Raw genomic sequence first — 13,359 nt, forward strand, 5'->3', positions numbered from 1 at the left:
TACAAATTCTGAAGATGTAATGATCACTTTTGTTTTTATTATTCTTGTATTTACCATGGAGTTGAAAATTTGGGACTTACCTAATAATGAAACATCTTCCATACAGTTTCTTCAGGAACAAGGAATCATTCACTCTGTGCACAAAAAGTCATAAAATGAAGTTCTACTTCAATTCAAAAGAAGCACCGAAATGGAGGTGTGAAGATCTGGATTTGGACATTTCTGCATTAACCATAAGTATAATTTTATCGATCCTGATGCTGTTTAGCATAATCGAACTTTAGAAAAGTTATGGGACAGTGCGAAACAGAGTTCAATGTGGCACTGAACATAACCAATTAGATTCTTATTAGAGTTAATGTGGTGGCAGCAGCGTCCTAAAATACAAATCTTTTCAGACATTTTAAATATCGGCAGTTTCCTGCCTCTGCATTTAATCTTAATTCACGAAATTCACTGATTTTTTTTTCTAATTTCTTTGGTAAGTTGCTTAATTTACATTAAAAATTTATAATTGTGTGAGTATCTGTTATTTTCCTCCTTGGATTTTTCTTCAACTGAACCGTATCATAAATATTTTGGCGATTGTTTTTATGCTTCGAATTTTTCTCCAAATCTTTAGCTTTTGGCAATATCTGAATCCAATCCCGATAACAGAACAATACCTTAATTTTTTTATGTACTTTGCAATTTTTTGTAAAGGTGCAAAAAATTGTACCAGTTTTACGATTTGTCACTTTTGTGTTTAATGTGTGACTAAAAATGGCTCTTGGAAGACAAATTTGGATAACCTTTTGAATTTGTACTTTTTCATACAAACTCATCAAAAACGATTTCAAATAAGAAAACAAATGTCATAAAACACTTTTTTAGAATTATTTCTAACCAAAAATAATAAAATCTGACGTGGACAGTATACTAACGTCCTTGTACAATCTACTGAATTATACATATTTTTTGCTGCGCTTCATTTTAAGTTATTTCCTCTAATTTCATTACAGATATTTGGTTGCTATGAAAGTTTTCCCCCCAAAACATTTTAATAAAGCTAGGGGGGGGACCCACGAAAGCAGTACCTTTAGTGCAGGTAGTAATCGTCACCCAAATGTATGATTTTCTGCCAACATTTTGGTAGTTTTCAAAGACTTTAGCCCAGAAACTTGATGGCCATGAATCTAAAAACAGATCAACCTTAGATTATAATAGATGTCCTGTGCAGAATGGAAGATAGCTGCAGGTGTGAAAAAAGTTGAAGTCGGAAGCAGCGATGTTGGAGCTATATGGTGGGTGTGGCGAAAGATCCCATTTGAGTCCATACAGAGTCCAACTGGTGAATGCAGGCACATGAGGTCTTGCATAATCTTGATGGAATATTACCTTTTTGCACTGGAACTCAGTTTAATTTCTTTTCTTGATAGCAGTGTCAACATGGAGTAGCGCATGATCATTTTGTTAGTCAAATTTCAGTTTGTGACACTGTCAACAGGCTCACTGGGCGCAGACCAACCCTCTTTTTTGGCCTGTGCTGTTGAAATAAATCTACTTTTTATCACAAGTGACGATCCAGTCCAGAAATTTGTCCTTCCATTGATATTCGAGCAGATTAGTGTGGGCCTGAACACGTCTGTCCTTATCTGCTTGAGTCAGCTCATGCGGCACTCAGCAATGGAACTTCTATGTCAAGTTTATGCAATGCGCTGTGCAACTAATGGACATAGCACTAACGTCTAACTCCTTAGCAAGCTCTCGAGTGGTTGCATACTGATCTTTCTCCATAAGTTCTTGCAGGCGGGCCTCATCAACATCAGTATGCCGGTCAGAGTGTTCTGCTTCTTGAATGTCATAGTCCTTGTTTTTGAATTTTCAGTACCTAACCTTCATAGTGTCATATGATACAACATTAGTACCTAAAGCTGTACACATTTGATGACATTCTGCAGCTTACTTTTTCCAAGAGAATTGGAAATAAATTGTGGTTCTAATCTGGTAGCATGATAGTTCCATTTCAGACGCTTTGTACTTAACAATATTTTTTTACAAATTTTGCAACACAGTGTTCTAAAGCAAGTCTCTTTCAAATGCCAAAAATTATTTGACAAAATATGATTAAACACGGCAATGCAAACTATTTGCACAGATGATATTTGCAGGAAACTTTCATTAAAATCCAATATTTTTTCAAGTTCTTAACAGGTTAAATGCTTTTTCTCTTGCGTCTTGAGGATTAATGTCTTTTAATAAATAACTAATGTAATTGAATTACAGTTTCAATTTTTTTTAAAGTCTTTGTTTAACAAATTGATTTCATAAGATTGATTACTTAAAAACTTTTTAGAGTTGTTTCAGAATAATCCACTTTAGAATTATATTGCATTATAGATTTTCTGCTCAAGTATAAAATATGAACCTTGGCAGCAACTAGAAAAAGATACTATTGAGCAAACTGTAGCTGCTGCTGTTTCTGAAGGGTTTTTTGATAGACTGCCATGTTATGAAATCTCTGGAGTTTGCAGTATGAATACTGAAACTTGTAATAAAAGGTAAAGTGTAATATAAATATATATATAGTTATGCATTATATTTAATTTCAGATGTTTTCCATTTGAGCACTGTAACATTCAAGTTTTTTACTTTTTTAAAAACATTCTAGAGTTAGGAGAATGTTGTAATACTTAAGTTATTACTCTTTTCATATTCCCCCCCCTTTGCCATTTGATGCTATGTTTTTTTTTTTCCAATAATACTTTGATATTTCTTTTAAAAGCAATCAGTTGAATATCATGAATTTGGCCTATTTTGTCTCTAAATAATATTTTATGAAAAGCTTTGTGCTTTCCATATTGTTAGCCATTAAAATTGCTGTAGTGTGAAGGAAGCACACAACAATCCTGAAATTTGCGGGAAATGAAGAACATGCCGGGAGATGCAAATGATTAACATTATTTGACAATTACATATTCATGTTATAAGGAAGTGAAATGATACATCAAAACAGTTAATGAAAATGTTGGTTTTTCATATAGATATTGCAGCTTTTCTGTTGATGGTTGTGTTATGTCTCTTGTGAGAAGGAGGAATTCATACCAGCACATCTCAGAGTTTGATGGTGTGTGAACTGTAGTCTACTGAGTTTGCAGATTCTTGTACTTTGCAGTTTCTACTTACATTAGTTGATATCCAGTGATTGTGACAATAATTTATAATAGATAATAGATCCAAGAAGGCCACACAGAGTTATGTGCATGATCTCAAAGGCCCACTCACATTATGCCTGAGATTACAGACATTTTCTCCACATCATTATTATTGATCGTACAGTCACATCAGATCAGGAAATCTTTAAGTCTGAAAAATGGGTATGCTGCATAGTATCGAGCATCCATGTGTGCAATTTGATAATACCTACAATGCCATCGACTGCCAGCAACGTAATCATGGCTTCAGCTTCTCTTGGTACTGTGTTGAAGGAATCAACATTTATGGGGGGGGTGTTTACGCATTTGTAGAACAATTTCAATAAAGAATTTTAAAAAAGCATATATTCTGGAATAAAAATTTCTGGCTACAGTTTATTATTTTAAATGAGGAGTGTCTTCTGCTACTTTTAAATTTATTCTTTCAAAATGTCACATGTAAACAAGATGCAGATTGAAGGATATGACTGCAACAAAAAAAGGTCTATTACTGAAAACAAAGAAAAAAAATTACAGACTTGATGCCATCAATGCAAAGAAAGTTTCAGTAAGGGGTTTATGAGTGTTGCAAGGATTCTTGTACAATGGGAAATTAAATATAAGAGTGGGAAAACAATGCTAAAATCAACTCAATGAACTATTAAGAGAAAGGTTTATGTCTGATATTTACTGAAGAAATTCTGTTTCTTTATCCCATGAACTTTCAAAGAGTGAAACTTTGTCAAGACAAAGTAACAAGTCAAGCTTCGAAAAGTATTACTGCATTCTTTGAAAAAATGAAGATGCATACAGTTACTGCATATATACCTTTCCAACATTTCATGTCCCCTGATATTTTGCTGTGGACTATTGTGCGACTTTGGTCTCTTGAAAAGAGCTCTTTCTAAGCACAAAGCTACCATGTTTGGGAGACTCTGGAAAGTAGTAAAAGAGGAATAGAAATCAGTATCCTGCAAATTTTTACGACAAACCCTTCTATGATTGAAATCATGTTGCAGTCTTAATAGTCCACAAAAAAAGCTATCAGATAGAACTTTAAAAAATACTCTGTAAATTTTAGACATTAATTAAACAGCCCCCAAATAATTCTAAAAATCTGTAAAGACCTTCTGTACAATGAGGCGTTCACTGGTGTGCATGGTGTCAATGGTGTTATATTCTCTTTTCCTAATTCACTTATATCATCATGATGGCAATATTCATGTGGACAAGTAACCAACAGAAACAAATGCTAGAAACTTGCATACCAGCCCAGTCCTTGGATTAAAATTATGGAGTGCCATGGGTATACATTGGGTTATCTCTAGTCATCATATATAGTACTTTGGCCAGCTACCATTACTTTACCGAGGTTTTGATGCCCAAGGCAATGTCTAAAGTCTCTGTGGCAAGGCAAGTGTCTATGATAATCACCATATCTTTCAACAGGATATTACCACATTTTGCCCTTCTGTTGTGTGTTTCTTTTCAGTACACCAAGTGTTAAACTCTTGGCTTGGCTGGCTTGTTCTCTTGATTTTCACCAATTAAAAATGCTTGACCTGTGGTTTCAGAGAGAATCAAACAATATCCTCTCCCCTCCCCTAGACAGTATGGCAGATGAAATCTATCTTAGAATTGAAGCCGCATGTCAGGTCTTGAAAATCTATTTGACCTAATGCTGTATAATAGCTGCTTTTGTTTCCAAAGACAGATGTTCGGGATATTGATTTCTGCTTGTTCTCTAACTCCTGAAACTTTAATCATTTCACTTTTAATGCAAATTATTTATAAAATAAATATCATTCTTCTGATTGGTTTCCTTCATCATGTGGCAATCTTAATGGCCAGCAATGCGTATAGAATCCTGAGTATCAGTTTGATATTTTATTCAAATAACAATGATCCAGTTATGCTTTAAAAAAATGTGACTGAGAGGAGCAACTTGTGCAAAATTTTCATCCAAGAGGTTATGCAAAGAAAAAAGAAGAAATATTCTAAAAGGCAGAATTTTCTAAAGCTGAAAACGTTTTGTTGAAATTTTTCACTCACAAAGCTATTAGATTTCCTAATAATTGCCATGGAACTGTCAGGGCTGATCAAGCACAGGAACAATGTGATATTTTGTAGTCACCCATAACTCCCGAACAGGACATATAAAATAGAATGCATTCCTACTATCTGAAACTAAGGAATGGGAAACATAACACATCGTTCTTTTCTCAATGGCTCAACAGCCTAAGGTGGGTCCCTAGCCTTCTCAGGAAGCTTTTTTGAGGCAGTCTTCTCCCTACTAGCATTTTCCAGTTTTGGTTTTTATGACCAGTAGGTCATTTTCTAGGCAGTCTAACCATCTTAGATTCGGTCTACCTTTTTTCCATGTCCCTGTTGGTAACATAATGTGTCTGTCAGTTATAAATAAATATAATCTGCAAGTTTGTCTGTTAAGTGCATTCCTATGTCATAAAACAGAAACCCTTGTTTAGTCTACTGAAGACTGTTTCAAGAATTTAAGAAATAAAATGGATGTTTATCAGCTGAAAAACATCTTTAGCATTGATGAAAACAGTATTTTGTTTTTACTTTATGTCTACAAGAATTCTTGTCTTTAAAGCAGTGCAATGAAATCAAGCAAAGTGAAGATTCACTATTTTATTCTCTGCAAATGTTGTTGGGAGAGAAAGGATGACATATCCAGTTACAGAAACTAAGAAGTTCCAAAATAACTTTGTTTTTGTTATACAAAGGATATACAGAAATGAAGATGACCGTAAGTTTTTTTTGCCAAATTGCTTGAGAAAATGGCTGAAGAGGGTAAAAAGACAGAATTCTAAAATTTATTTCACAGTAACCCAGTTACCTCTTAGAAGCAAATCTCACATTTCTGCTTATATAGTCTTGGGATGTGAGTTGTTAATATGTTTCTCTCGATAAGCATATTAAGTTTCTACATTCTGACTGACTGATTTCAATAAGTATATTTAACATGTCCTACACATCAGATTCTATGAGGGCACTGCAACCTTAAGACATAATTAAAAATTCAGAAGTATTCTAGAGAAAAATTTTAAATTCAAATCACCCTTCAAAACATTATTTCAGAGACAGGTATACAGAGGAATCCAAAAATAAGATACTCGCTGTTTGCTAGTCAGTATCTCGTAACAAATTTGACTTGATGTGATAGAATTGAAAGTGAGATGGTTATAGCATGCATTCGAAATGGCCAACAACAGCTTTTGTACAATACCCATGGCACCAATCTGCACACAAAAACTATTGCTGTTAGTGTATGTAGCATAATGTCTGTACATGATTTTTTTCACATAACTTGTCAATTGTTGCTGGTTTTTGTCGATGCATGTCATTCTTGATGGCTCCCAAAAGTAGGTCTTAAATCAGGAAACCTAGGTGGGTACTCAACAGCACCTCTTCAACCCACCAACCATCCAGGTAGACATAACATAACATTCTCGATTATAGTGAAAGGGGGCATTATCTTGCTGCATGTAGAAAAGTTCGTCACTATACAGGTTTTGGATGGCAGGCAAAATCCTGGTCTGAAACATATTAAGATACATCTCTTCAGTTACGGTACAGACCCTCAAAGAAGAAGGGACCAATCAGTGTAAACACGGATAGACTACACTACATAACAATCCCGGTACACTGCCCTGTCCATATGAGCATGAGGATTTTCAGAACTTCGCAGACACAATTCTGGCTGTTCACATTACTGTTAAGTTTGAATAGTGCCTCGTCAGTCCACACAAACTTTCTTGCAAATTCCTCATTCTCACCAATCATATGCTGCAACTATTCGCCGTACTCCATCTTTCAATCTGGGCTGTCCTCATTCATCATATGTAGCAGTCTTGGAATGTACACTTTTCATTTTGCAGTCTTTAGACTGTGTCTTACACTTGAACAGCTCACCGCAGTTCTATGCCCTCCCTGGTTCACTGATTTTTACAGTGATCAGGTGAGTGTTGCAACACTGATGCATTGGATGCTGGACTTGTAGCTGTTCGTGGTCAGTTGGATCTTTCCTTGTGTACATTTTTAACAGTTCCATCGGCTCTGAATTTATCATGAATGCAGTTAAATTTTTGATGCATTAGTGTTCCAAACTCTCTTTTGCCATTGCCATTGTACATCTTTAATGTTCTTGTATTTCCAGTACCATTTCAGTACAGCCTTGCATTCAACTAATGATAAGTGAACCTCAGCCATTGTTGCTGCTTGACTGTCATTTGCTGCATTGGCTAATATGACTGGTTTTTTCCACCACCAACTACCTGTTCATGTGCGGCATAAATGCCATCCCCACCTGCAACAACAGATTTTATACCTTTTATACTATACAAGTATTGTACAATGGCCAAATTTGTCAACAGGATTTTGATAAAGAATACTAACTTTAGGTGCTTCTGAAAACAGACATAGCCTTTTTATTAATTGAATTATTGTCTGTGATAAGTATAATTCTCATGCCCTATACATCAGATTCTATGAAGACACTGCAACTTTAAGACGTAATTAAAAATTCAGAAGTATTCTAGAGAAAAATTTTAAATTCAAATCACCCTTCAGAACATTATTTCAGAGACAGGTATACAGAGGGATCCAAAAATAATATACTCGCTGTTTGCTAGTCTGTATCTCATGAAAAATTTGACTTGATATGATAGAATTGTAGGTGAGAGAGGGTTTTATTATGCATTCGAAATGGCCAACAGCAGCTTTTGTACAATACCCATGTCACCAATCTGCACACCCAAAACTATGGCTGTTAGTGTATCTAGCATAATGGCTGCACATGATTTTTTCATATAACTTGTCAATTGTTGCCGGTTTTTGTCCCAACAATAGTAATTTTAAACCCAATATTTTCTAATCTCAATACAATTTTTTAATATAAATATGCACTGCACTAAGTATTTTTACTGGCAAAATATGTACAACATTCTTATAAACAAATAATAGGTTACAAATCATGAAAACATATGCACTAGATGCAGCATTTTTATTATTATATGCCATTCCACACGAATTACCACCTTTATAATCAAATGCTTGATTTAGGAGCATTTCATCAATCATTAAAATAACAGGCAGCTCTTCTGATAATCCTTGAAATTTCAATTTTATGTAACTTGGGAATTTTAGGTTGAATTGTTCATTTATCAGATGCGTATTAAAATCTGAAACAAAATTTCTGTATGGTCCGTGGTTGTGGCATAATAATATTTTCCAGATTTCAATAAAATTATACGCGTGTGGTGAAATCGTTCAGAGTTAAAGTTATACATTTGCTCAAGGAAAAAATTTATTTAATTGCTTTTAAATAGAATTCTCTGTTTTAAGATTGTTATCAATTTACTTACAATTTGTAAATAATGTTGAATATTGTTTTCAAAGAGCATTAAAGGCAAATAGGTTTACTTTCTCTAAAATACTAAAAAGATCTTTAAGGTTATTAATTTTTGATGGGATTATGTCTTGCTTCAGTGATTTAATTGGTACATTTCTAATGACTGCAGATATATTCAAATTGCAATCAATAATTAGCGATTTTAGAATTCTTGGATGACTGTCATTAGAAATATTAAGAACCATGGTATGAATGGGTCTGTGTATAAATATGCAGTTATTTAGTAAAATCACAGTATCAAAACAAATTTTTAGTTCATCTAAATGATAAAACATTTGTTTTCTTCCTATTCTTCCTTTTCAGCTAAGCTACAGGCTATGGCTTTTTCAAGTGCATCTCTTTCTCTTTTAAGTCTGTTATGCTCTGTTGAAACACTGGAACTAAAATAACTCGGACCATCAGGAAACAGACTTGGAATTGCTCCATTCTTTAAACAAGGATATGACAGTGGTACAATTATCTTATCATTTTTTTCATCAAAGAATTCAGTTTATCTCAGAACATCATCTTGTTTGAAGTGAAGTTCACACGTCTTTCAATACAAAAAGGAACAAATAAATAAACATGTATTAAAAAATTAATGGTTATAATTATTTTAAATTATAAAATGGTAAGCATTTTGCCATCCCTTAAATACATGCATAGACCTTATAAGTCTAATTTTATCTAATCTAAGTGTATAGCGTGTTCACTAAAGATTACTAACTTAAAAAAAAATTAAGAAATCTGGAAGAATACAAATTTTAACGGTCACTCGAAAGAGTTTTATTTTATTTTTATTTAATCATGGCAAAGCACTAAAGGGCTATCTGCCTAGGGAAAGGAATGCGCAGCCCATTTGCTAGGATTTGAATCCCGAACTGAATGACCGGTGTTCAGCAGCTTTAGTGCTCGGCTTCTGGTGGACTCAAGCAAGGGTTTATTAAGATTTTTTACCCTCTCGCTTAGCTCACAGTCTACCAGTCTGCTCTTGCACTCACTTCTACTAACTTTTTTTTTTTTTAAGCTTTATTATTAAGCATATCTTTCTTTGGACTTGCACTACGTACAATTCAACAACACAATCACAATTATTTTTAAAAGCCTAATAGCAGGATATGTTTAGAATTCTCGATGTAGTGTTCAGTCTTAGCATACATTTTTCTGTCTTGTCTCGTTCATTATATCAATGTTCAGTTTTCTTAATAGGATGACTTTTTTTTCTCCTTTTATTATAAACTTTATGGGTTTTGCATTTAGACCACACAAAATTCAATTCAATAGCAAAATCGTAAAATATTCGATACTAAAAGATATAAATCTTACATTTTCTCAAATGGCAACAATTTCATGTGTTGGAGAGGAAAATATTTTATTTCAAACAGTGTCGCTACATGTAGATTCTTCATTATTTAATTTCTTTAAAAATAGTTCAAGGCAATAATATTTGGTGGCAACAATTTGAAACACAAAAAGTGATACAGCCATTTAAAGTGGACAACGCAAAAAGTGATACAGCCATTTAAAGTGGATAATGCAAAATCCTATAACAAAATTAATAACCGCATTGAACTTTAAGCTATGGATGCTATAAAGAGCTATGGATGCATAGCAAAGTTTTGAAAGTCTAAACAATTAGCACATTGTTTTTTGTTTGTGATATGCCAAATGCACAAATCAGGTAACATATAATTGCTACATCCTAAATATTTTTCTCTTCAATTATTTGAAAACAACACTTAGTTATCAAAGTACAATCAAAAAGTTGATAATGCAGTTATGTAAAGAATATGATTAATCATCAGTCTGAAGGATAAAGCAATCCACATTCACTCCTGGCATTCAAATATAACCACAATATCGTGCGACTGGCGATATCATGGAACGCTAATCTACTTTCGATAGGGAACGATCCTGCCTCTATCAAATTTAGAAACTTGCTGGTAAGCATTTCCTCTTCTTATTCGAGGCATAAACTGGATATTGTGAGCAAACTTCAACTTTACAAAGCTTTTTTTGCATGAGAAATCCACTACACAACTTTTCTTCTATGCGGTGCTTCAGATGTCATTTCTCCCTCCTTCATCTTCTAAATGTGCTGAAATGCTAATCCATTTGCATATCCCAACTATTTGTATGTGATTTTGATGCTCGTCAGATCATTCCTTCCTGGTGTTGCAATTTTAATGGCCAGTAGTGTACATATGTGACCATGAATGAAACATGGGTATACCGCTTTAATTATGAGAATAAAACAAGAGTGCATGATTTAGAAATATGCCTTTTCTGTAAGCAAAGTATGTCATGTAGCATCAGCCTAGTGTTTTTTGGGATGTTGATTATTAATTACCAACAGCTTTGTGCCAAATTATTTTCAGTGTGGAAAAACTATTACAGTGAAGTTTCATAGATAATTTAATAGTAAAATTACATGAAGAAATAATAGCAGATGCAGGAGAAAGCTGTTGAAGGGAATTCTTTAGTAAAATAAAAATGTGCCATCATCACCTCTGTTGAGGTTGTGGCTTTTACAACTGCTGCAGGATGCTAAATTGGTACCTCAGCCATTCTATTAGTCAGATCTTGTTTCAAGTGAACTTTGTTCTATTTAAATACCTGAAAAAAAAAAAGACCTTCATAGTTGTCATTTTCCTTATGAAGGTGAAGTTTTTTGATGCTGTTGATGGTTAGTTTTTAAACCATGGTGAAGAAGTTTTCCCTCAGGATTGAGTACATTACAGGAATGCTGGGAAAAGCGCTTTGTCATAAAAAGGCATTACATTAAAAACTAAAACAATATTTAACCTAGCATTATTTTTTTACTCATTTATGAACATTTTCACTGTTCTTCGTATACATGAAAAAGACTAAAATCTCCTGCTATGCTTCAGTTACTTTAAAAAAATGTATAACTGTGATGGCAATCTATTAATGTTGAAACTATAAATTTGAAAAACTGACTGAAAAGAGATTTCAAAAAGAACATTTGTTTAGCAAAGATGAAGGGGGAGAGTGAAGACGTGATCCTACTTTCTCTTCAAGATACAATCCATCGCAATGATATATGTACAGAAATTTTCTCATTTGTCATTGTTGTGAATTTGGAGTTGTTCTCGCTGTAGCGTTTATTTCTTTGAACTTTTGTGCAACACTACTCTTGGGCAGCCATGAAGAGAGCTTGCCACTTTAGTTCTCCGTATGAAACTATGTAACTCTAATTGTAAATAATTTTGTTTATTAAAGTTTGTGTTGTGAAAATTACAGCAGTCCACTAATTCGGCAGATATTATGAAACGAAATGGCTGATACAATGTATCAAATTAAAAAAAAAATTATACAGTCATGATACTAATGGAAAACATTCGAAGAATTTTATTTATAGTACTTTTTTTTAGACTTAAAATTAATTAGCTTGTCAAGACGATACTTGAACACTTTTTTATTTAATTAAAATTACATCTTTGTTCCTGGGGGATATTATTCATCTAAGATAAGCAACTGAAATAAACATAAGATTGTTCTCATTTTTAAGTTAAATATTGTACAATCTGAATTCTTGAGATTTTTAATAATGAGATATTTTAAGTTTTTAAAAATGCAAATAATATTTTAAATAAACTGACAGTGTGATGATAAAATTTATGTAATATAATAGTATAATAAAAGCATGTAAGTAGCATTAAAATTCTATTGCTAAAATTTATGTATCACATCTTAAATTAAAATATTGATTTACCTTTTTAGTTTATACAGAGATTTTGGAATGATTTTTAAAGAGCCATTGGGGAATGGAAAATCCATAAATGGTGATATACCATATTTAGCTTTAAAAATAATGAATTTTTATATAAATTTAAATTTTCCCCCTCAATTTTGAATTTTTAACTATAAATATCATTAAAATGATGATTTTATTCATGAAATTTTTAATGCTTTAACACAAACATTATTTCAATACTTTTATTATGCATTGCATCTTATTTCTTTTATCTAAAATATAGCAAAAAATTTTGTAGTTCCATTCAAGTACCTGATGTACCACCTAAATGCAATTTGATTATAATAAGAAAAGTCACCTATATATTCTTAAACATTTTATGTGGTAAGTTATTATTAATACTATAGTTTTAAAAACTGTTTTTTTTTTAACTTTTTAATTTACATAAATCAGTATGATAAATAATTGAGCTATCAATATGATATTAATCAGTATGATATATATAATACAAAAAGGGATATAAATAGGTTTTTAGAATCTTCATGTATAAACTTTGTCAAATATTTAAAAAATTATGTTATTGCTGTTCTTTTATTTTGGGGGAATAACAGTAGTTTTCTTCATATGAAAATATTTATATTTCTAACATTTTAATTTATTTATTCATTACGAGCACAGTGCAAATTTTCTCCATTAAGTTCTTCATTTTTTAATAATCATAATAAAACTTTATGATTATTTGTGTGGAAATGAAATAATATAACAAACGTACTGCTATATTGTAGGCAAAAACTTATTCTGTAATCAAATGGCTAATGTGTAGCATTAAGAATATTTTTAATTAATTACAATAATAAAGTAAAAGTTTGTGAAAATTATCAGTTAGATTTATCAGTTTTATCAATAAAATAAAGATAAAATTAGTAAGTGCACAAATTTTTTAAATCTCTCAATTTGTTTTGTTAATATTTAACATGTTCACAGTTAATCATGTGCTGGCACATAATATCATCTACTTGCTAGCCAATCGCGTTTCAGTGCATGGTGAGGTATAT

At 32.5% G+C, this 13,359-nt stretch overlaps 1 protein-coding gene across 2 annotated transcripts in view; it reads left to right on the top strand.

Annotated features, from left to right (window-relative positions):
• lin (protein lines homolog) overlaps window positions 1–13,359 on the top strand; it is a 63,205-nt gene that overhangs the window by 24,796 nt on the left and 25,050 nt on the right. The window contains exons 5-6 of one of the 2 annotated variants that reach the window (XM_035368630.2): window positions 2,380–2,540; window positions 12,588–12,688. In XM_035368630.2, coding sequence (XP_035224521.1) covers window positions 2,380–2,540; window positions 12,588–12,688 — 262 coding nt within the window. The remainder of the gene's footprint in view (window positions 1–2,379; window positions 2,541–12,587; window positions 12,689–13,359) is intronic. The other variant, XM_035368631.2, reaches the window with a different exon arrangement.

The sequence above is a fragment of the Stegodyphus dumicola genome, chromosome 4 (genome assembly GCF_044657685.1).
Source record: "Stegodyphus dumicola isolate Sdum_Otavi_A_Nest chromosome 4, ASM4465768v1".
NCBI lineage: Eukaryota > Metazoa > Arthropoda > Arachnida > Araneae > Eresidae > Stegodyphus > Stegodyphus dumicola.